Source organism: Cynocephalus volans, chromosome 3, assembly GCF_027409185.1.
Source record: "Cynocephalus volans isolate mCynVol1 chromosome 3, mCynVol1.pri, whole genome shotgun sequence".
NCBI classification, from domain to species: Eukaryota; Metazoa; Chordata; class Mammalia; order Dermoptera; family Cynocephalidae; genus Cynocephalus; species Cynocephalus volans.
This window is the reverse complement of record NC_084462.1, coordinates 57,499,333-57,522,589: the sequence shown is the minus strand read 5'-3', so window position 1 is coordinate 57,522,589 and position 23,257 is coordinate 57,499,333. Positions and strand designations below refer to the sequence as shown.

Genomic DNA, 23,257 nt, shown 5'->3' with positions numbered 1-23,257 from the left:
AATAAGTAAAAGTAATTAAAGATTTCCTGTCTAAACATGGTGGCATGAGACAGTAATTTGCCTCTTTTATTCCTCATATCATCAAAACCAACAAAATAAACAAGAAAAAAACCAAAGCAAACTCTATTGTTAGTGGAACAGGAGACAAATAGAAACTACAGTTTCAGAAACAAACAAACAAAAGGGTAAGCGCTGCCAAAAGCAGACAGATGCAGACACTGGGAACTTGAGGAGGAACAAAAGCTATAAATAAATAAAATAGTGAAACAAAATAAATAAATAGTGAAACAGCTCAGCCGGTGAGCAGTAAAACTGTTCTGCAGGTCTGGAATATGCCAGCAAAAGCACAGTTACTGTAGATAAAGGACTAGTGCTGAGGTGATAAATCCATAAGCTTCACATACAACAAGAGCTATAGGGCTATGGAGGACTGGGGGGAAACCAAGCAGAAGATGTAGGGGAGACGTCCAAGGGAGACAGCACAAGGACAGTGGAATGGCCTGGTGGCATCAGATCTCAGACAACACCAGCAAAAATACACTCCTGAAGAAACCTCCTGAAAATCACTAAGCTGAGAAAATTGTTTTCGGATATACAAGGACTTAAGGAATATTGTTCCCATGAGCCCTGCATGAGGAAGCTACCAGAAAACAAAACTTTAGTCAACCAAAAGATAATTAAGAAAAGGACAGCAAAAGAATTGATGGTAAGCACTAAATGTATTTAGCTTATATTAACATATATATTAACATGTAACTGTAGAACCAAGACTGCAACTCAGTGGGGTTTAGAGTAGCAGATCAGATGTCAATGTTTATGTTCTGAAGTGCAGAAACAACACAACTAGCACAATAGTGGAAGGGGGAAGAAGATGACAAATAGAGTAAGTTTACCCTTACACAATGCTGTGTCACCTGTAAGAGCCAGGAACCAAAGACATTACTCAAAGCTGAAAAACCAAGTAACAGAAATATAGGATATTTAACCACACAAAGATAGCCCCTTAGAAATAAAACTGTAGGCTAATACGAGAAAGAAGATGAACAGGGAAAAGGAGAGGAGTGAGTAGAAACATTCTATCATTGTTCACTATAAAAAAATCAATAGATATTTTAGCTCAGTTGGTTAGAGTGCAGTGTTGTTAACACCAGGATTGTGGGCTCAGATCCCCAAACCAACCAGCCTCAAAAAAAAAAAAAAAAAAAAAAAAGATACTGACTGAACAAATAAAATAATTAATGGTATTATATAAAATTAAAATTGTAAATTAAATTACTGCATAAAAGTATTTCTAAATATCAGAACCACAAACAAAATCAAAGCAAACAGATCCCATAATGAAAGACTTAATAATATGTATAATATTAAAGTTACTTTAGTAAATATGAAATTTTGAGTGAATGGTATGAATATGGAAAAAGTTAAAGAGTTTGGTGAATATTGGGAGTAAATGTGACTGAAGAGTTTTTATAAAAATGCTCTTCCAACTTCTCTGACAACCAGTAAGATACTAACAGATAAAAATGTGTTGGAGCCAACAAACAGCAATTAGGAATATATTAGAACCTTCATTTAACTTTTGATATTCTAGAATTAGAAAATATTAATATATACATTAGATCTATAAATTTACAAAGAAAGTGCTGATTTTGCACACAACTCTGCTGCTGTTCACAAGGCTCACCAAAGTAGAACTTGATTAAAGCTACCTTCACTCCTTCTTATCCCCAGCCTGATGAATCCCTCAGTCCTATTGAACCTATTTCCTCATTATCTCAATATTCATTCTCTTCTGTCTCTACTGCCAACTACCTAATCCAAGCTGCCAACAATTCTGTCTTGCCTGGACAACTGTAAATAACTCCTAATTGGTATCCATGACTCTAGTCTTTGCCTCTGCTAAATTCGTCCTCACTGCAGCCCAAATTATCTCTCCGAAATACAAATCTGACTGTGAAACTCCCCTGCTTAAAAACATCTCAGTAGCTTACCATCACTTACAGGATAAAGCCTAAAAGTCCTAACCTAAAAGAGCAAAAGGCTTAATAATATTTTCTGTTGGCCAGGATAGAGGAAACAGGCATCGGCACAGCCTCTATGGACAGCAACTTAGTATTATCTATTAAAACTAAAAATACCTATACTCTTTGATCCAACAATTACATTCCCAGGAATTTATCCCACAAACATAATTTCATGTACAAATGGACTTGTATAGAAGGATATTCATTGTAGCCTAATTTATAATAGCAAAAAACTAGAACTTACCTAAATTCTACCAGTACAGAACTGATCCAATTATGGTACATCCATATTCCAAATAAATAAAATAAATATCCAAATAAAAAAGCTGGGTGCAGAATAGGAAGTGTAGCATGCAACCTTTGTGTGGAAAATACACAGGCACACACATACATATTTGTAAATGCAAAGAAAATAGCTCTGGAAGGATGCCCAGGAAACCAGCTTTGGCAACTGACTTCAGAAAGAGAAACTGGATGGTAGGAGACTTAATATTCTTTATATACTTTTTGTACTTTTTGAATTTTATACCATGTGCATGTGACACATCAACAAAAATTAAAAATGAAAATAAATAATGAAATAAACTCGTGTAGTAAATGAGGCCAGTCCTTCAGCAAGGGCCCAAGATCTATCTTTCTAAGGTTCATTTCTTGGGTCCTTCCACGCAGCACTAATTTACTGTGCTGACAACCATGCTATTTTATAACTACTCACGTGTCTTCTCCCTGCCGGACATTCTCACCTTTCTCCTTGTCCACCTGGGGGACTCCTTATCTTTGAAGCACTCACTCAAATTTCTTCTCTTCTCTGAAGACTTCCACAGTTCCCTCCTAAACCTCAAAAAAAATTAGTGGCTCCCTACCCTATGCACCCATAGCATATGTACCTAATCCCATCATTATACCCTCATTCTGTGTGGTACTTATTTCTTTTCATGCAAGTGTCCCCTGATAATCTGTGAACTCTTAGCCTCTGAGGAAGGCCCAGCACAGGCCCAGGGTTAGAGTTTGAGATCAATAAATATATGGTAGATGACCGAATACTCTTCTGTCCACTTCTACAAGCACTGATCCCTCTCAACGCTATGGTGTGTGGGTGTGTGTGTACATCTGCATCTGGAATTGTGTAAAGATTTGAGAGTGAATATCAAGTATTTCTTAAAAAATAAAAATTGTGTGAGCAGAGTGAACCTAGCTGGTTGTATGTAAGTTTTTTCACTACAAACACTATTAGTAGGTTTAATTTTGCCATCTTGTCATTCTCTCTTCCCTCATAAATTCTCAGATTAAGAATCTAGTCTAATTTACCTTTGCATCTTTCATGGCCCCAAGTATATAGGTTCATAGGAATGATCAACTGAATGATGTGTAGCATGGCTTATAAATTTCTAAAGGGGCATGACCCTGAAACATTGGGTTTGGGGAGCAGGGGATAAAGCCAGGAACTTAACAGGGATGGGGTAGAGTCTTTCCACTGAAGCCCAGACCCAAGGCTGATACTTGATTTCATCATCTTTAACTGCTGGGTAGTGAAATGGTCTCTCCCTGAAGATTTCTTTTTTCAAAGATTTTTAATTACAAATTCAACTTATTTAACAGTTGTAAGATTATTCACATTATCTATTTCTTTTTTGCATGAGTTTTGGTAGTTTGTGGTTTTTAAAGAATTTGTCTATTTCACCTAAATTGTTGAATTTGTTTGCAGTTTTTCATAGTAATCCTTTAAATGTTCATGGGTTCTGTGGTGATACCCCTTCTTTCATTCTTAATACTGGTATTTTGTGTCCTCTCCCTTTTTTTTCTTCCTGAGTCTTGCTAGAGGTTTATCAATATTATTGATCTTCTCAAATAATCAGATTTGGGTTTAACTAATTTTCTTCATAGTTTTTTTGCTCTCAATTTCATTGTTTTCTGGTTTTGTCTTTATTTCCTTCCTTCTGCTTGTTTTGGGTTAATTTTGGTCTTCCTTTTCTAGTTTCCTAAGGTAGGAGTTTAGATTATTGATTTTATTTTATTTTATTTTTGGTTTTGTTTCTGGATCTTTTTGTTGTTGTTGTTCCTTTTTGAGTAGCTGGCCAGTAGGGGGAACTGAACCGTTGGCCTTTAGATTGTTGATTTTAGACCTTTGTTCTTTTCAAATATAAACATTTAATGTGATAAATTTTCTTCAAAGCACTGATTTAGCAGCATCCAAAATTTTGGTATGTTGTATTCTCACTTTCATTCAATACAAAATGTTTTCCAATTGCCCTTAAGACTTCCTCTTTGACCCATAAGAGTATGTTCTTTAATTTAAAACTGTTTGGAGATATTCCTATTATCTTTCTGTCATTGATTTCTAGTCTAATCCATCTTGGTCAGAGAACATCCTTTGTATGATTTCAATTATCTTACATTTGATGACTTGTTTTATGACCCTAGATGTGATCTATTTTGGTGAGTGTTTTACATGCATCTGAAAAAAAAAAAAAGAGTGTTCTACTGTTACACAGAGTAGTCTATAAATGTCTATTAAATCCAGTTGGTTAATAGTGATGTTCAGTTCTTCTATATCCTTATTGATTTTCTGCCTACTAGTTCTATTAATTATTGAGAGAGGAGTGTTGAAGTCTCCAACTATAAGGCTGGCTGGTTAGCTCACTTGGTTAGAGTATGGTATAAGTAACACCAAGGTCAAGGGTTCTGATCTTGGTACTGGCCAGCCACCAAAAAAAATTTAAAATAAAAAAAAAAAGTCTCCAACTATAATTGTTGTTCTCCTTTAAGTTCTGCTGGTTTTTGCTTCATGAAGTTTGAAGCTATGATGATAGGTGCATATACACTTTCAATTGTTATGTTTTCTTGAATTGACTCTTTAATCATTAGGGAATTCACTATTTCTCACTAGTAATTTTCTGTGCTCTGAAGTCTACTTTGTCTGATAGTCTTATCCTGTTTGGGGTTTGCTGAACTTCTCAATCTACAGATTTGTGTCTTTTGCCAAATTTGGGAACTTTTCAGCCATTATTTCTGCAGATATTTTCTTCACCACCACACTCTTTCTCCTCTCCTTCTGTTTATTCAATAACACAAATATTAGACTTTCTGATATTGCACAGCAGGTCTTTGAGATTCTGTTTATCTTTTTCTGATCCTTTTCCCTGCTCTCTCTTGTTCAGACTGAATAATTTCTGTTGATCTAACTTCAAGTTCACTGACTTTTTCCTGTCATCTGCCATTCTGCTATTGTGCCCAACTAGTGAGACTTTTCATTGCAGTTATTATATGTTTCAGTTCTAAAATTAACATTTGATTCTTCTTTATATTTTTTATTTCTTTGCTGAGATTTTCTATTTTTTCATTCAGTTCCAGAGTGTTTACCCTTACTTGTCACATTTTCATAGTAGCTGCTTTAAAGTCAGATAATTTCAGCATCTATGTCATCTTGGCACTGGTGTTCTTAGATTGTCTTTCCCACACAAGTTGAGATTTTCTTGATGTGGTGGATTGAGTTATGTCCCCCCAGAACTCATTGGAGCTTGAACTGCATTCCCCAAGTTTTATGTATTAGAAACTTAGTCCCCACTGGGACTGTTAAGAGGGTGGGAAATCCTATTATGGTAATTAAAAGGTGGAGCCTTGAAGAGGTGATTGCATTGTAGGACCATGCAGTAGTGAATGGATTCAAAATGGTGGTCAGGGGCATGGTTCTGAGGGCTTTAAGAGAAGAGGAGACTCTGTCTCTCTTTCTGCTCTCTCTGCTTCCACCATCTTGCAATGTGAGACCCCTGGGTCACTGTTGCCACCACCAGATGTTCTTTGGACTTCTCAGCCTCAGAAACTGTAAGCAATAAATTTCATTTTCTTTATAAATCACCCAGTTCAGTGTACTTTGTTATAAGTAATAAAAACTGACTAATACACTTGATTTTTTATATGCCAAGTAATTTTGATTATATCTTGGACATTTGGAATATTATGAGACTCTGGTTCTTGTTTAAGTCCTATGGAAAATGTTAACATTTTTGTCTTAGCAGGCAATCTGCCTGGTTGTGTTCAGTCTGCAAATTCCATTCAGCCCTCTGAGGTTGTAGTTTCAATGTCAGTTCCATTTTCAAAGCCTTTCCAATGCTATTTGGATCTGTCCTTTGTGTGTGGCACTCAATGTTCAGTCTGGGACTTGGATGATAGTCTGTTGGTTCCATTCTCAAAGTTTCTGATGTGGTATTAAGAATCAGACCCATGCATGAACAGCTTGGGAATGAGCCCAGAAATTTATAATGAGTTTATAAACACAGAGGTCATTAATGACTCTCAGAGGTCATTTTCCTAAGCTTCTCCTCCAATACTTTCTTGGTCACGAGGGCTCCCTTCTTCAGTCCTCTGGCCACAAAGCTGGAGCTTCATTTACCCTTCTCTGCCACATACTTTCACATACGAGCCTGTATCTTGGACCAAGGAAAAGACCCATAAAAAAAAAAAAAGCAACTGGGATTCATCCACCCTCTTGGGACCACAGCTTCTCTGAATAGAGGGGAAGATTTTCTTTCCTCAAAGTTCTAGGCATCTGTGGCCTCTGCTGCTACCACTGTCACTACCAGGAGATCCCTTTCCCATTCTTAAACCCGATCTAGAGGGCTTCTCCTGGATCTCTCTCATCCATGCAAATGCTTACTTACTTCTGGGTTTCAGATTACATTAAGACCAGGCCAGGAAATACCAGAAGGGGGGCAGGGAGGAGTAAATACCGCTGGTTTAGTGGTACTTTGAATTCTGGTCTTCTTCCCCAATCTGTCTGGTTTTCAAAGTTGTCAAATAGCTGCACCATGTGTTTTGCCTAAGTTTTTAGTTACATTCAATAGGAGATATAGGAGAAGTGTTTTTACTCCATCTTATACAAAACTGGAACTGCTATAACCATAACAACTAACTTAATATTAGTTACTGTATTTTTCAGTTCTGGAATTCTAGTTGGTTCATTTTCAAGTCTTTGCCACTTTTTATAGTTTCTAGTTCTCTGCTGAAATTTCCCATTTTGTCTCTTTACCTTATTGAATATAGGAAGTATGGTTTTAGTTTTACAGTTCATGTCTGATAATTCTAAAAGCTGAAACCCTGTGGACCCATTTCTATCATTTGCTGTTTTTGCTAGTTTTTTTTTTTTTCGTGTTTTCTTCTCTTTGTGTGCCTGCTTATCTTCATTGGTGTGAAATATTATATTTGAAACACTTTTTAAAAATAATTTGAGGTTTAAGATGATGCTGTCATCTCTCAGATATGATTTTTGTTTGCTTCTGCCACGTGCCTGGGGACATGAGTTATCTTGAATCACCTTAATCTAATTTCAGCGATTGAGATATTCTTAAGTCACCCAGATGACTCAGAGCCCATCGATACCTCAATATTTGTGAGTATAATTTACTTCCGGTTTCTATAACTACTAGGGTGCAAACCTTCATTGTCCCAACCCAAAGCCCAGGGGGTTTACCAGAGTTCCCAATCTCGAAAACATGAACTACAATTTTTTGTATCCTTAGTCCCATAAGACTGTCTAAAATACTGCTTGGTCTCTCATCCACCTCTTCTGGAATGACAAACATCCCCAGGACAAAAGCTATGCCAAACGCTGGGTTCACTTGTTCTGGATTTCCACCTCCGCCCAGATCCTGACACAGTAATTTTTCACTTTGTTAGCTCTCTGCCACCTTCGAGCGGACATTTTTGTGTTTTGCCCAGGTTTTCTAGTTGTCCTCAGTAGTGAAGTTGGTCTGAATTATCTAACCCAGAACTATTGGAAGCTGAAATTCAACAAATGCTATTTCTTCCCCCTTTCTGCCTCACTCCTGACCCTAGATAATGTTACAATTGATACTAAACAAACCAAAGCAGAACATAAGACAGAGAAGGGAAGAAAAAGTGTTGAGAGAAGCTTCCAATGGATTTTGGCATTAAAATTTGGACAGGCTGATTTTGCATTCCCTGTCTAACCCACCACCTTAGTTTTGCCTCAAGCTGTTCATCCTTCCCAGAATGTCTTCCTTCCTCTTTCACATGTCTAATTTCTTTCTATCTTGGGATATTGTAGACATTCTTTTATATGTAAAAAAATTATATTCAATGTTTTTCTAATATGGCATTTCCAGTAATAAATCTTATACATGCTGCCAACCAATCTGGCTTCTTCCAGATGCCTCCCCTGGTGGCTCTAGACCACACCATTCTCTCTCTCTAGAAGCCCACTGCAGTTACCATTTACCACGTCCTTTTTGCACTTATTACCTGGTGTGAGTCTAGTCCTGTGGATTCAGTAGATAACCCCTCAAGGCAAGGATGATGTCTCTCCTCAAGCCCCTCTCCATTCAACAGCTCTCAGAAAATACTTATATTCATGTATTCCCTGAAAACTAAAGAGCTCTTATTTTGAGAGGAGAGTTCCACATCTTAGAATGATCATTCTCAGGAACTCATCATCCTCATGATCATTCTCAGGGTTTCTCAAGAAGAGATACTCTTGGGTCCCAAAGCATTCAGCAGAACTCCACTATACCTACAATGTCCAATATGAAGATTTGGGAAGATGGGGCATTCTATTAAGTTGCCATACTCCCATACTTCAGCTCCAGAGATCTGAGGTAGTCTCAGAAAAGAACTCAGCTTAGAGCACTAAGAAGAAGCCTTTTAGGGCATTCAAGGCCAGTTTCCACCCACTAAGTACCTTTAGGCAAGATTGCTTCTGCCCAGGGAAAGAGCTGTCTGAACAGCATGGCTGGGCTGGAAGAGAGGATCTCTGGATACTCTGAACAACCCGAGATCTCAGTTCTAGCATCTGTTCCTCATCCATACCCAAGGTAGAAGGCTAACTTGAGCTTCCAGATATACCCCTTATTCTCAGGAAAGGAAATCAAGACAGAGTAGGAGAGTACTAGTATCATATCCCAGAAGCAACGACCCTTAATGTACCTAACCCTAACAAGAGAAATGCTGGGCCATATGAAGAAAACAACAGAATTTAAAAAGAGATAAGAAAGAAGAATTGAAGAATGGCAATAAATGTCATGCTCCCAAATGAGAAAACTAAATATTAAGATACTGGTTTCTCCAAATTAATTTTTATGCTTAATGCAATCCCAATAAAAATACTAAAGGTACAGAGACAGAAAGCAGATTAGCAGTTGCCTAGGTCTAGGCATAGGAAAAGGGACTGGCTGTAAAGTGGAAGAGGGATTTTTGAGGGCTGATGGAAATGTTCTAAAACTGGATTATGGTGGTGACTGTATAACTCTGGATTGTGTACATGGAATTGTACACTTAAAATAGGTAAATTTTATGGTATATAAATTATACCTCAATAAAGCTATTTAAAAATATACATCTAGCAAAGTTTTAGTAAAAGACCATGCAAAATGCAAATCTGTCTTTAGTTATCCCTGAAAGGATTTAATAGGCATTTTTCATGGCCTTTTTCAAAATGCAGTTTTTCAAAATGGTGAACATAAAGATATAAAGTAAAAAACAATGGTATATGGGAGTTTGGAGAACTTCAAACAGTGATTGTAAAGTTTTCCTAGAGTAATAAACAAGAGATAATAGCTAAGAAAATTTTTGACAGGAGTATAAGAGAAGAACTTGCCCTGCCAGAAGTTAAAGCTATTAAAATTAAAAAGAGATTGTCTTGTGTAAGAATCAACAGGTTAATGGATCATAATAGATGTATGTGTAGGAACTAAAATAGGCACTCGTGTGTACAAAAATTAGTACATAAAGAAAGAATCACAAACTAATAGATAAGGGTTGAATATTCTGCAAATTATGCTGGGAGAAATGACTTATTTTCTAGTCAAAAATCAAGCTAGAGAATGATGCAATACTACACACTCAAATAAATTTCAGATTAATTTAAAAGTCAAATAAAAGAATTGAAACAATAAAAATTTGAAAAAATATAGATTAGTATTTAATCTTTGAATAGGAAAGGAAACACTATGGAAGAAATGGTTAAAATATTTATACTATGGCATCTTATACGGCCATTAAAAATGAAGTTTTCAAAGAATTTTTAGAAACCATGGGGAAATGCTCATGAAATAATGAGAAGTAAAGTAACAGTACAAATTAAACTTTAAAAATAAAAAAAATATAAAGCTATATACACACATAAAAAAGACTGGTGATGCACTAGATATCCCATCATCTCTTGGATGATGGCTATCTCTGAATGGTAGATTACAGGTGAATTTTTACTTTCTCCTTTGAATTTTTAGAGTTCCCCCCCATATTTTCTACTATGACCATGTGTTTCTTTTAAAATCAGAAAAATAAGGTTTTTTTAAAAAAAGAATATGAAAACCTAATCAAATTTATCCACTAAAAAGGAACAGCTTAAAAATATACAGAGACGTTAAATAATGTATTTCACATGTATGATATATTTCGCAATTTTTTGGAGTTAAAAAAATAATAAAAAGCACACAAGATTTCTGCAGGAGCAGTGGAACCACTGCAGACAATCTCTTAGGCACCTGCACCACCCAAGCCCCTGCCCCATCTTTGGGAGGCAAAGAAGGGGGTGGGGGGCTGGCACTTCCTCCTCTGGCCCTGCCAGGAGAATGTAGCCATCTTGGTGTGGTAGAGAAGCCAGATTCGCAAACGCACTTGGCAGCCAGCCTGGTCACTTCCTAAATGAGCTCCCTAGGGGCTACGAGGACCATCTCTCCAGAAAGGCCCTGCTATCCAGCCTGTGGGCTGCCAGACACATGGAACAGCCCCACCAAGCTTTCTCTGAGCCACTGCGAACTCATCACACCAGTCGTAAAATCGCCTGAGATCAAGCACAAAACGGGCAAGAGTCATGAAGAGATTCCAGAGAGTCTGGTTTGAGGTCCTTGAGGTTTACCTCACTCCAAAGCCCTCTGAACTACTGTTCCAACAGTCTGACCTCAGCACCAACTGAAATAAAACCATTTCCCACGGTCACCCTTGAAACTGGCCTCTCCTTCTTCCCCCGACTGAAAGCTCTCTCCATGGGAAAGCCCCTCCCTGCTTTCCAGAAAGCATCCCTTTCCCTTTGCCCTCCACGAGGTGCTGTATCAGCTCATTCCTCGTATGTTTCCCTTCACCATCCCAAGAAATCATCTGTCCTCTGCCCCAACCCCTGTGAAATGCTGTTTTCCAATATTCCTCCTATTCCCCTACGAAGCCTCCATTTCCAGAACCCATGACTCCTGCTTTGTCCACCCCAAGAAACAATCTCATCTTAGTTCCCACCAAAACCAGAGGCCATCTCCACTTAGGGTTGCTAGATTAAGCAAAAAGAAATACAGGACACCCAGTTAAATTGGAATTTCAGATAAGCAATCAAGAATTTCTTAGTATAAATATATCCCGTCTATTTTTTCCACCCCATCCCCACTTTCAAAACACTTTTTCCTTCTGCCATTCATAAGAAATACTGTCTTCTGCCTCACTATAAAACACTCTGTCTCCCTAGACCCCTGTGAAATACTGCCCTCCCTCTGTTCCTAAAACATGAAACACTGACCAAATGGGACAAGCTGTCTCCCTCCTGTCAATCCTCTCAATCCCACTCTTCAGCTTCTTAATGCTGTCACTCATCTGCCTCTTTCTTTGATGAGTGGACAACCACTACCTCTGTCTCCACATAAAACATCATCTTTTCTGCTGGCTACCTGCTCCTCAGGAAATGATGGTATTCCTGTTCCCAAATAAAACAGATTGTCTCCATCTTCCACCATAGTAATATCTTATACAAGATGCCATTTATTTAGTTCTTAATGGGCACGAGGCCCTGTGCTAAGTACCCTGATTTTTATAACAGCCCTATTAAGTATGATGATGATGATTATTATTATTCCAATTTTACAATTTGTCCAAGATTACACCATGTTAAGGGTAGTCAGATTTACATATAGGTATACCTGACTCCAAGTAAACCAGCATTTCCTGGACATTTAGTATTTTTTTAAATCTCCTAATGAGTATCCAGGTTGAGACCCACTGCACACTACAGCACACTCCAACTCCTCAGTCTCCTCCATGAAACACTGTTGCCTCAGCATAGCCCACAGAAAATTCTCCACTGGCCCCCTTCCTCTCCCAGAGAACATTATCTTCTTCCATCTCCCCTGGGGCACAGTCCCCTTGGCTGTAAACTCTCACACTCTCAGAAGACAGGGTCATAGTTAGGCTGTGCTGCCCACATGCCTGGCACCCAGAGATTGGCTGGAGTGAGGGCGATGCTTGTGGTGCCTGCTCCTAGCTGGCACTTCATCCTCTCCCCACCCCCTTCTATAAATAGCTGTCTGCTCACTGGCTGACGAGCTGTTGCAGCAAGAGTTTCCATGAGGTCAGCTTCCCAGAGTGGCCTCCAGACACCCAACACCCACACTCACCTCTCCTGGAGTCCTGCTGCCTGCTGGCCCCTGCAAGGGGCTGTCCCGGGTGCTGTGTCTGCGCCGGGCAGGGGGTGTTGGCACCTGGGCAGGGGCCTGAGGCGAGGCCTTCCCTAAGCTCTGGGTCCCGCATTCTGGAGCTTGACTCAGGGAAAAAATGGGCTTGCTGTCAATGGTGGGCTCCCCTCTGGGCTTTGGAGGGGCAAATCTCTTCCTGTTGAAAGGCCTAGTCAGCTGAGAGGCCAACAAAGGTGTGGGCTGGCCAGGGGCAGTAGGCACTCCCTCACCTCTAGCCTCCATGGGAATCTCTCCTGGTGCCCTGACACTTGGTGCCCTGACACTTGGGGGCTGGGACCCCGCCTCCCTCTGAGGCCTGATTGCCTGGGTGTTCTCCATATACATGTCCTTCAGGGAGAAATCCACTTTCTGGTCTGGGCCTTGGACTGGGGCAGGGGCATCCTGGGACTTGTCTCCAGTTCCCACCACAGAGGCTGGCTTCCTGGTGCTATCTATTCCAGAGGACCCAAGCCCCCGTGCAGCCCTGCCTCTGGATTGGGTCTGAACCTGCTTCATGTCCATGGGGTCCTGTATCACACGGGAATCAGGCTTGTCTGAACGGGGGACACGATTTTCTGAAGAACGGTGGCTTCGGGCTGCCTTCTCTAACTCTGGCTTCCGCAGACCTTGCTTAGATTCCTCATCTTTCTTTTTCTTCTTAGCCCCAGACTCCTTTTGGGGGGCTCTCTGAGGCCCGAGGTCCATGGCCTTACAGATGTATGTCAGCAAGCCATTCTCCCCGTCTTCTCCATTTTCTGGGGCAGCCTCCCCATTGGTGGTCACCTCTCCGGGAGAAAAACTGTTGATCAGGCCCAAACCTGGGTGCTGAGCAGACTCAGTCTCTCCATCCTGCCAAGCCACCAGGGTCCCACCCTCTGCCTCCCTGGTAGAGGCTGAGGAGACTGGCACTTCAGCCCCACTCAGTCGCCGCTTTCGCTGGAAGCGGTCGGGGCTGAGCTTGCGCAGGGTGTCAGCCTCCCCCACTGCCTCCTTCCCATGCTTCCAGCTCTGCTCAATCTCGCGCATCTTTGCGGCAGCCTTGCGCTTCAACTTGGCAAACCAGCGCTGGTGGATCTTGTACTCAGTCATGGTGCCCACCTCCAGGACCCCTGAGCAGGACACAATACCCTTGGTGTTCTGGGCAGAGGCTTGGTAGATAGCGGCATCTTCTTCTTGACACCTAGAGGTAGGAGCATGAGGTACTACCTCTCCCCTCCTGGGAAGTGAGAGTCCCCCAACTCCCCACAGCCTTTCAGAGTTGAACATACTCCCCCCTCCCCACCGTAAGGCCTGCCCTGAGTGTCATGCCCCACTTCAGACATCACCACATACTACACCCTTGATTACAGCTGAAGACACTGAGGCTGGCAAGAGGGTGACAGCTGACCAGGGGCATGCTGACCCAGGAGCGATTAGACTTGAGATCCAGAAGAGCTCCCTTCAGATGCAGGTGACCAACACAGCCCCTTGTGAAGTGATGATGACACAGTTGCTTTTTTTGTCAGCTGACCTCATGGAAAATGTTTCTGTGGGTCAGGACCTCCTCTGATTGTACTCAGCTCTCTGAATGTCAGAAATACTCCCACCCACCCTGGCCTTAGGAGATCCCAGATACCAGCAAGTAGACACAGTTCACCAAGTGGTTTAGCTCAGCAGTAGAACCCACCCTCCATCCCCAGATAGTGCTTGGGTATCTCCATGCAGCCAACTCCATTTCTGAGGGCAGGATCCAGGCCATAGAGCCCTCAGGAGGGCAGAGAGAGCAGAACAGGCCCCCTCCCTCACCTGTACAGTTGCAGTGTGTGGCGGTTGCCCTGATGAATGATCTCATATTTTGGCAAGCCACAGTAGCGGTCCAGCTCTGTGTCATCCTTGTACCAGGTCACCTCTGGCTCCGGGTATCCTAAGAAGGAAGCAGGAGATTGGGTTGCAGGAAGGCCAGTTCCAAAATGGTGGGAGGAGAGAACAGAAGGCCATGGCTTCCCCAGACCACCTGAAGAGGCTGGACAAGACTACCTGCCCCAGGATTGCTAGAAAAGGGCTACTGTATGGCCCAGCTTATTTTTAGAAGCTAAAGATGATTCCCCCTTCAGCAGCTGGAAGGAAAATACAGAGGAGAAACTTCCTAGCTCCCCACTAGGAAGGGAAGCAAGGAGCTTCCAGGAATCCTTGGCTGGTAGTAATAAGCGTACTTCTGTAGTGGCCCATTCTACAACCTCAACTACAGTAAGGGCTCTCTCCTCCGAGCTGTCCCTATCCCAACACTCCACCACCACCATCACTGCTAAGAGCTTTCCTTCCTTCATTCCAGGTTCCTGAGCTGTTAGTATTATTTGATGACACAGCTAAAACATCCATCTGTCCATCCATTCATTCATTCACCCATCATCCATCTATCCACACATCCACAACTACCTACCCATCCAGCCACTGCAGTGAGACTGATTGAGGTGTCTGCCCAGCCCCTCTTCTCTGGTGACTTCCAGCCCACCCATGAGAAAGAGCTTCCAACTATTAGAGGGACAGGTCCCTTTCCTCCCTGGCCATAGCTGATTGGTCCAGTAATGGACACCAAATCAGCTAATCTAATCCAATTCTTTGACCTAGGAGTTGGGAATTAGGACTTAAAGACAGTCTACCATTGTGTCTGGAAATATAATTTCGAAAGGGGTAGGGCAGCCACGTTCTGCCACACATACTGAGAAGCACACAAAGCTGGTCTGTAGTGAGATGGAAAAATGAAGTTGACGTTCAGGATAGAATAAGAGGTGGGAGACAGAAAGAGTCCCAACATGCTCTCAAATACTGGTTCCATTCCTTGCCTGGGCATAGCTGCACTTCTCCTGTGAATTCCTTAAGAAGCTCCTCTAGCCTAACCAATGAATCCTGCTTCGTTTCTTAAGCTGACTCCAACTGATTTGCATTGTTTGTTAGAAATCAAAGACTTCTAATATACACTCACTCAAATATATATATTAAGTATCTGCTGACTGCCAATCCAGGACATAGAAGTGTGCAAGACAGGGTCTCTACTCTCAGTAGAAAAGATAAGACATGACTCCACACAGGTAGAATGCACATAGCATCTGCACATATGCTCTGCCTTCTCCACTGTCTAAAGATAAACCTCACTCCTATCTAAAGCAGCCCCTCATTGGATCCCATCTCCTCTTGCCTAATCAACAACATCTCTCCAACAATTATTCCTTTCTCTCCTGCATCATTGAAATTTTCCTCTATTAGGGCTGGCCCATGGCTCACTTGGGAGAGCGTGGTGCTGACAACACCAAGTCAAGGGTTAAGATCCCCTTACCGGTTGTCTTTAAAAAAAAAAAGAAAGAAATTTTCCTCTATTACATCATTCTCATCAGAATACACACCTGCTGTGCTGTCTCCCTTCTTTAAAAAGAACTTCCTTTGACCCTACATCCTCCCCTAGCTCCTGCCCCCATTTCTCTGCTCTCTTCTTTACAGAAAAATTTTTGAGAGAGTTGCCTGCACTTGCTGTCTTCACTGCCCCTCCTTCAGTGAGGCTTTTGTACTTGCTCTTGCCCAGGTCACCCCATGACTTACACATTGCAAAATCCAATGGCCAATTCTTATGTCTCATCTGGCCAACTGATCAGCAGCATTGACCCCACTTCCTGAAATTTTTTCCTCACTTGCTTCTGGGACACCAGCCTTCTGGCTGCTCCTCCTACTTCACTGGCCATTTTTCCTAATCTCTTGCATTCGTCTCCTTTACCACCTAGACCTGCCCCAGGGCTCAGGTCTCAGAACCATTTTATATTCTCTATCCACACTTACAACATAGGGGATCTAATCCTGTCCTGTGACTTTTAAATATTTGTATGCTTATGACTCCAAGATTTCTATCGTCAGCAGAGACCTCTCCCCTGCACTCCTGGCTCCCATTTCTGACTGCACACCTGGCATCTCCACCTGAAGGTCTAAGAGGTATTGAACTTAACATGTCCCAAGCCAAATTCCTTATTCTCCTCTCCAGGCCAATTCCCACATATCTCAGTAAATGGCAACTTCATTCTTCTAATTTGGCTCAGGCTAGAACCTGGAGGTAACGCTTTATTCTTTTCCTGTTCTCACATCTACTCCATCAAGCAATCCTACCAGCCCTGTCTTCAGAATATGTCCAGAATCTAATCACTTCTTTCCATTCCCCACCAATGTCATCTTACACCTCGATTTCTGCAATAACCTCTTTGCTGATCTCACTGCTTCTATCCTGGCCTCTCTTCAGCCCATCCTCAGCACAATAGCCAGAAGGATCCTTTTAAAATAAAGTCAGGTCATGGTGCTCCTTTAGTCAAAACACCCCAGTATCTCCCATCTCTCTCAGGCCCTCATCTCCATCCACTCTCCCCCATGCTCACTGTGCCCCAGCCACACCTCCAACACACCACAGCAGCATCACATCTCAATTCCTGCAGGTCTCTGTTCACATGTGACTCCTTAGAGAGGCCTTCCCTACCACCCTGTGTAAAACAGCAGCTCTCCCTGTCTTACTATGTTTATTTTCCTTCATAGAACATATTGCCACCTGACATATTATACACTTAGGAGTATCTTAGTTTACGTCCATCCTTTCCATGACAAATATCAGCTCCATGACAGCAGGGGCTTATCTGAGTCATTCACTGCTGTGTCCCCAGTTCCTAGAATAGTGCCTGGTATGGAATCAACAGTCATTAAATATTTATAGATGAATAAATGAAGCAATCTTAGTGCTCGGGGTGTAGAGAAGAGAGCTTTTGGCTGGCGAATCAGGACAGGCTTTTGGAGTGAGTAGCATTTGAACTAGACTTGAAGGGTGGGCAGAATTTCAGAAAATCTGGGTCCAGTACCTCCAGTCTCCTCCCCTCCCCTCAGCTCTAACATCACCTGCACTTCCCCTTCATAGTGCTAAGCACGATACTGTAATGGACTATTTCCCTGTCTGTCTCTCCTGCTAGACTTAGGTCCCATGTGGGCAGGAATCATATCTTGTTCACTGCTATATCCCCACCATCCAAGACAGTGCCTGGCACATAGTAGTTGTTTACTAAAAATCAGCTGGATAAGTGAGTAAATGTGTGAGGGAATGAGTGGACAAACAAGAGGTGGACAGAAGGGCATGCCTGGCAAAGGAACCATAACAGTAAAGTGTGAGGGCAAAAAGCAAAGGGCACACTGGGGACTGTGGACAGGAGCAGGGAGCACAGGAGGCGAGGCTGCAGTCAGCCAGCCAGGAACAAACTCTGGGCAGGCCTGGCTGTAAAGCGAGCCCCATGTTTCCACTGTGAGCTAAAGCCCCTGGTTACATCACTATGTGTGTGGCCAAGGCCTGCACAGGTGTCCTCACCATCCTGTGGGATGATCTCATCCCTACAAGGGCCCGGCTCAGAGCCTACCAGCCCCATGACCTGCCCAACACAGCCTCAGCCTTCAGGACATCTGAGTCCAGTCAGGCTGGGGTGAGGGGGCTAGGGTGGGGCAAGGAGGGGGATGCTGAATGGACCCCACAGCCCCAAGGCTGGGGCCTCAACCCCCATGCCACCCTCTAGTGCCTCTACATACAGTGAGGGCCAATCTGACAGCTCAGGGCTTCAGAGCAAAAATGGGCTTTGGAAGCAAATTTATTTAGGACAACACACTGCCTTGTCCCCTGGATAAAGTGAACTTTATCCTAAAACACTCAAAAGCAGGAGAGATTTGGGCTCTTCACTCCCAGCTGCACACACATACACACTTTTGGCCCTGACCAGGAGAGCCCACAGCATTCCTTAGCTTGTGGCCTTCCCTCTACCCCTTCACACCCTGTGACCTCTGTTTCACAGCCAGCAGGCCGGACTTAGAAACCCAGCTCTGAGATTCACAGCCTCATCCCAACCATTCCCAGTTTGGAGGAGCTCAGATTCAGAAGAATAATAATGAATAGAAATTTAGAGTTTGCAAATAACTTTCCAATACAGAATTTGATTTGGCCCTCAGAACAATCCCATGCAAAAAACAGCTAACATTTATTGAAGAATTACTATGTACCAAATACTGAGCTGAATACTTTTTACATATTATTTTTTGTAATCCTCACAAAAATCCTATGAGGAATGTACTGTTACTAATGACCAATTTAAAGAAGAGGAAATCAAGGCCCATGAAATTAAGGGTCCTGCCCAAAGTCATCTAGCTAATATGTGGAAGAGTCAGAATTCAAATCCCTCTTTTCTATAAAACAGGCAGATGTTTTAATCCCAACTTTACACAAAAGGAAAATGAGGCTCAGAGAGGCTAAGTAACTTACCCAGGGTCACACAGCTGGCATGTGACGAAGCCCCAGGTTTCCTTTTCCTTTTTCCAGTGCTTCTTTTAATGGGGGTTCTGGGACCAGCGTATGAGGTTTTGCTCCCAGTAGTCATTATATTAAACTTATTTAACTAAAAAAAAGTTTCTTCAAGGACTTGGTTCTGTCTAAAAGCTCAGTCCCTTTATCCAATCTGCCTGCTGCTGTTGCTTCCTACTCTCACCCCAACATACTCATGCACACATGCACACAAACCAACGTGGAATCTATAGCAGAGTTGAGGAGATGCCACAATGCTGGACAGAGCTGGGCAGCCTCTAGGAGGACAGCAGCACTCGGCCAGAGGGGTCCCTGGTGGAGATAGGAGCCAGAAGGCCCAGCAAAGACCCACTAGATTCTGACCACCAGGAAAGCATCACCTGAGGCTGGCAGGGCCCTGGTGGGGCTGAATATCCCAGCCTCATTTAGGGAATGCTACTGGTAGATGGGGAAGGAGGAGAGGCAGGTGTAGTCACTCTGTCTCCACAGAGATGACCCAGGAGCAGCACAGCAGTCTCACACGGAGGCCAGTCTCAGCCATAGATCCAACCACCATCCGCTTCTCCAGGCCAGGGAGACCCAATTTCCTTTTGGGGAAGGGGGACAGCTGGATAGTACAGCGGGGAGGAGGGACACCCAATTTCTAACCTTATTTCCTTAGTTCTCAGAACCTTCTCCATCACCCCTCCCCTTCCCCCTTTCCCCTTTCTTACAGTCTAATTTTCCCCTTGCTAATTAGAAAAGGCTTGTTTATCGTATACTATGGTGATCATAGAGGCCTCTTTCCTAATCTGCTACATAACCTGAGATTTTGGATGTATGCAGAGACAAGTAGGGGGAAGGAGAGGGGAAGGTATGGCAATGGACTAAGATAAGGATATTAGAGACAGCCAGAGCCCTGGAAATCTTAGGGCTTCAATTGGTAGTGTTGTGAATCTCGGCATGGTAGGTGTTCCTGAACAGAAGACCATGGACCTGGCTGCTCATCATGAAACATGGGTATAAAAGTTTGCTCTTTAGGTTGGGCTTGGAACAGGGAAAAGCTTACTCTCATGATGACATTGGGTGTATTCGATAAAATGTCCCAAGATCCTATAAGCCAGACTCATGTCTGGCATCTCCACACTGCTCTCAGAGTCCATGTCTACAAAGGGCAGAACGGAAGGAGAGAGGGGGAGCCATCCCTGATGCCTGCACCTCTCAAATAGTCCCAGGTCTCCACAGCAGCTGCTGTTACCAAGGCACCAAAGCTGCAGCTGAAATGAACAGGCAGTGTGGAAAGTGGAAAAGATACTGATTTTGTCATCAGCACAGTCAGGGTTCACAGTGGTCATCTGGCAAACAGGCACTGAGCACTTTCCTTGTGCCAGCTCCAGAAAGGCACAATGTGTCAGGTATGTGCCTTGTCCTTGTAGATCTCATGATCTTGTTGGAGAGAGAGATGTGTGAACAAAGAAACTATACCATGGAGGATGGAGCAAGAGCTCTCCTGGAAGTGCTGGAGATGACCTGGCCCTTTGAGTTGGACCTTAAAAGATGTGAAGGACTTTGCCAAGCAAATAAGGAGTAGGCTTCTAGGTAAAAAGGCAGAATTAACATGTCATCTACTCTCACACTCTCCTAAAACACACTCAAGCCACATTCAGGAGATTTTTAATCAAAATATATAAAACTACAAGGATGGGGAGAACAAGCAAAGAGAGCAATAGAAGCAACAAAAATTTGAAAGTTGGAAAACAGATGGACAAGTGGAGACTCTTAGCAGACCCAAGACAGCTAAACCCTAAACTAGCAGTGGAAAAAACTGAGAACTACGCTTTTTACACCAGAAAATCCCCAAAGGGCATAAGAACTGGCAACCAAGTACCTCTGGAACTGGTGGTAAAGAAGAAGGAGGAAAGGTTAAAAGGTGCTTAAACATCAGATCTCTGGAATCCTTCATCTACTCTATACCACTGGATGTCTGCTCCTTCCCCACCACAGCCAAAGGTGAGGTTTATTATCTGGAAATGTAAAACTCTGCCCTGAAGCTAAGCCAGCATAGTTTAGGACATGACTATTCTATGAAAAACAGAAAAATGTAATAACGATATATTATAAAATAAATGCTTTATGCTAAGAGTCCACAAACCCTCTACTCTGCATAACTCCCAGGAAACCTTTCACAAGGAAATCTACCTAGTCTAAGAAGAAGGAACTAAAGAAACTTACTTTGCAGTTCCCAACAGCAGCTACCCAGGTCACCCTACAGTGAAGATCCAAGTTTTCAGACCCCTCCTACTGGCTCAGAATTTCCAATCAGCTTTTTATTCTCCCACTCTTAATCATTATCTGACAGCCAAAGATTCCTAGATATCTGAGGAAAACCTATAATAGAAGATTAAGGATAAAATTAAATTAAACAAACAACAACAAAAAGCTAGTTGTAAGAAACACAAACTATGCAGGGAGAAGGAAGCTTTTAGAAAATTAAACATTAGTAGTCTCAAAGAGCTAAGAGAAGATACTACATTCATGAAAAGAACAGGATGCTATAGAAAAGGATGAAAAGAGCTCTTGGAAGAGTTGAAAGAGACAACTGAGAAAATCTCCCAGGAAGTAGAACAAAAAGACAAATAAATGAAAGGAGAAGAAAGGATAAGAAAATAAGAGAATAAGTCCAGGGGAACAGACATCCAAACAGGAGTTCAGAAAGTAAGAATAGAGAAAACAAGAGGAAGAAATCAACATTGAAATAATCTGAAATTTCCCAGAACTAAAGGCTCTCAGTTTCCTACTGAAAGCATCCAAGCACGCCCCAAGATGAAGACACCCATATCAAAATACATCATTATGAAATATCAGAACACTCTTACAAACTTCCAGAGAGAAAAAATGGTCACATGCAAAGAACTAGGATCAAACTGTCTTCCCACTCTGAACAGCAACATTGGAAGCAAGGATACAGGGGAGGAATGTCTTTAAAATTCTGAAGAAAAATTATTTTCAACTTAGAATTCTATATCCAGCCAATCTCTCTATGAAGAGTAATGTAGAAAAAAGACATTTTCAGACACAAAAGAATCCAACATTTACTTCCTGTGTACTCTCTCTAGCGAGCTACCAAAACAAGAATGCAAGTCAAGAAAGAAAAAAATATGGAATACAAAAAGCAGAAAATCCATCACAGGAGAGAGGTAAAGAGAATCTACAGGATGACAGTGAAGAGAGATCTGGTTCTGCACACCAGATCCAGAGAGAAACTAAGTCATATTGGAGTGGAGTGACCCAAAGGAGAGCTCGGTCCAGAGCTTGCCATCACAATGCCCACTGCAGCGTACCATCCTCAGGACCTGAAAGCAGTCTTTCAATAAAGCCTGGGAATAAACCAAGAAAGAGAAAAACATGAGATCCAGAAAGCCAAACTGAACCCAGGAGAAAGTCAAAGGGAGAACCAAGGACAGCTGTGTATCAGGCCTAAAAGGCTACCAGTTCAAATAAAAGAAGAATGGAGATCTCCAAGAGGGATGTCTCCAAGGAAAGTAATTGACAGATTACTGATGGCACTGACCTCATAGAACATTGCATTAAGAGGTTACTAGAAAATATAAGAAAAACTAGCAAGTTCCAGGGTTCAAATTAGCAATAGATATCAAAAAAATAAACTAAATAAGTTTAAAAATTAAGGAAAGTACTAACCTTGGGAAAAACGGAAGAAAGAAATATAATCAAGTATACTACAATGTTCAGTTATGAAAAATATTGCATAGGTATTATAAGGTAAACAGTGAATGCTGATTTAAGAGAAAATTATGACTATATGAGAAGATAAGTGAAGAGAAACAGAGAAAATGATGATGTAGAGAGCTAATTCCTTATCTACCATAACAGGAAGACAATAGAGAACATCTAAAATTGAAGACTCAAAAGTCAAAGGCATTCAAATATTATTCAGCATTATGGAAATGTATACATGCCAGAAGAAATAGCTAAAAGCTGAAAACCATATGTGCACATATTAATTGGATAAAGTAAAATTTAATTTTCTTTAAAAAGAATGATTAAGGACTTTCTAAATAGAGAAAATAGCGTATGCAAAAGCATGGAATTGTGAAAGAACTGGGTTTTTTTAGGAAACTGTTAGTGCCTGCTGTAGATTAGAGCCCCCCCCCCAACCTAACTGAGGCTTAATTCCCACTGTAACCGCTGAAGGTGGGAGATCCTATTATAGTAATTGAAAGGTGGGGCCTGGAAGAGGTGGTTGAATTGTAGTGAATGGCTTAATAATGGTGGTCATGGGCGTAGTCCTGAGCGCGTTAAAAGGAAAGCACATAAGAAGCTATCTCTCTCTCTGTTCTGCCATTTTCTGCCATGTGAGACACCTGTATTGCTGTACAGCCACCACTAAAGAAGACCCTCACCAGACATGTTCCCCGGACTTTGGACTTCCTAGCCTCTGAAACTGTAAGCAA

The 23,257-nt window shown here is 42.0% G+C and overlaps 1 protein-coding gene across 1 annotated transcript in view; it reads right to left on the bottom strand.

Annotated features, from left to right (window-relative positions):
• The window catches only part of ALPK3 (alpha kinase 3), a 48,622-nt gene that overhangs the window by 14,512 nt on the left and 10,853 nt on the right, over positions 1–23,257 (bottom strand). The window contains exons 3-4 of the mRNA XM_063091901.1: positions 14,255–14,372; positions 12,413–13,649 (exon numbers count right to left, since the gene is read on the bottom strand). Coding sequence (XP_062947971.1) covers positions 12,413–13,649; positions 14,255–14,372 — 1,355 coding nt within the window. The remainder of the gene's footprint in view (positions 1–12,412; positions 13,650–14,254; positions 14,373–23,257) is intronic.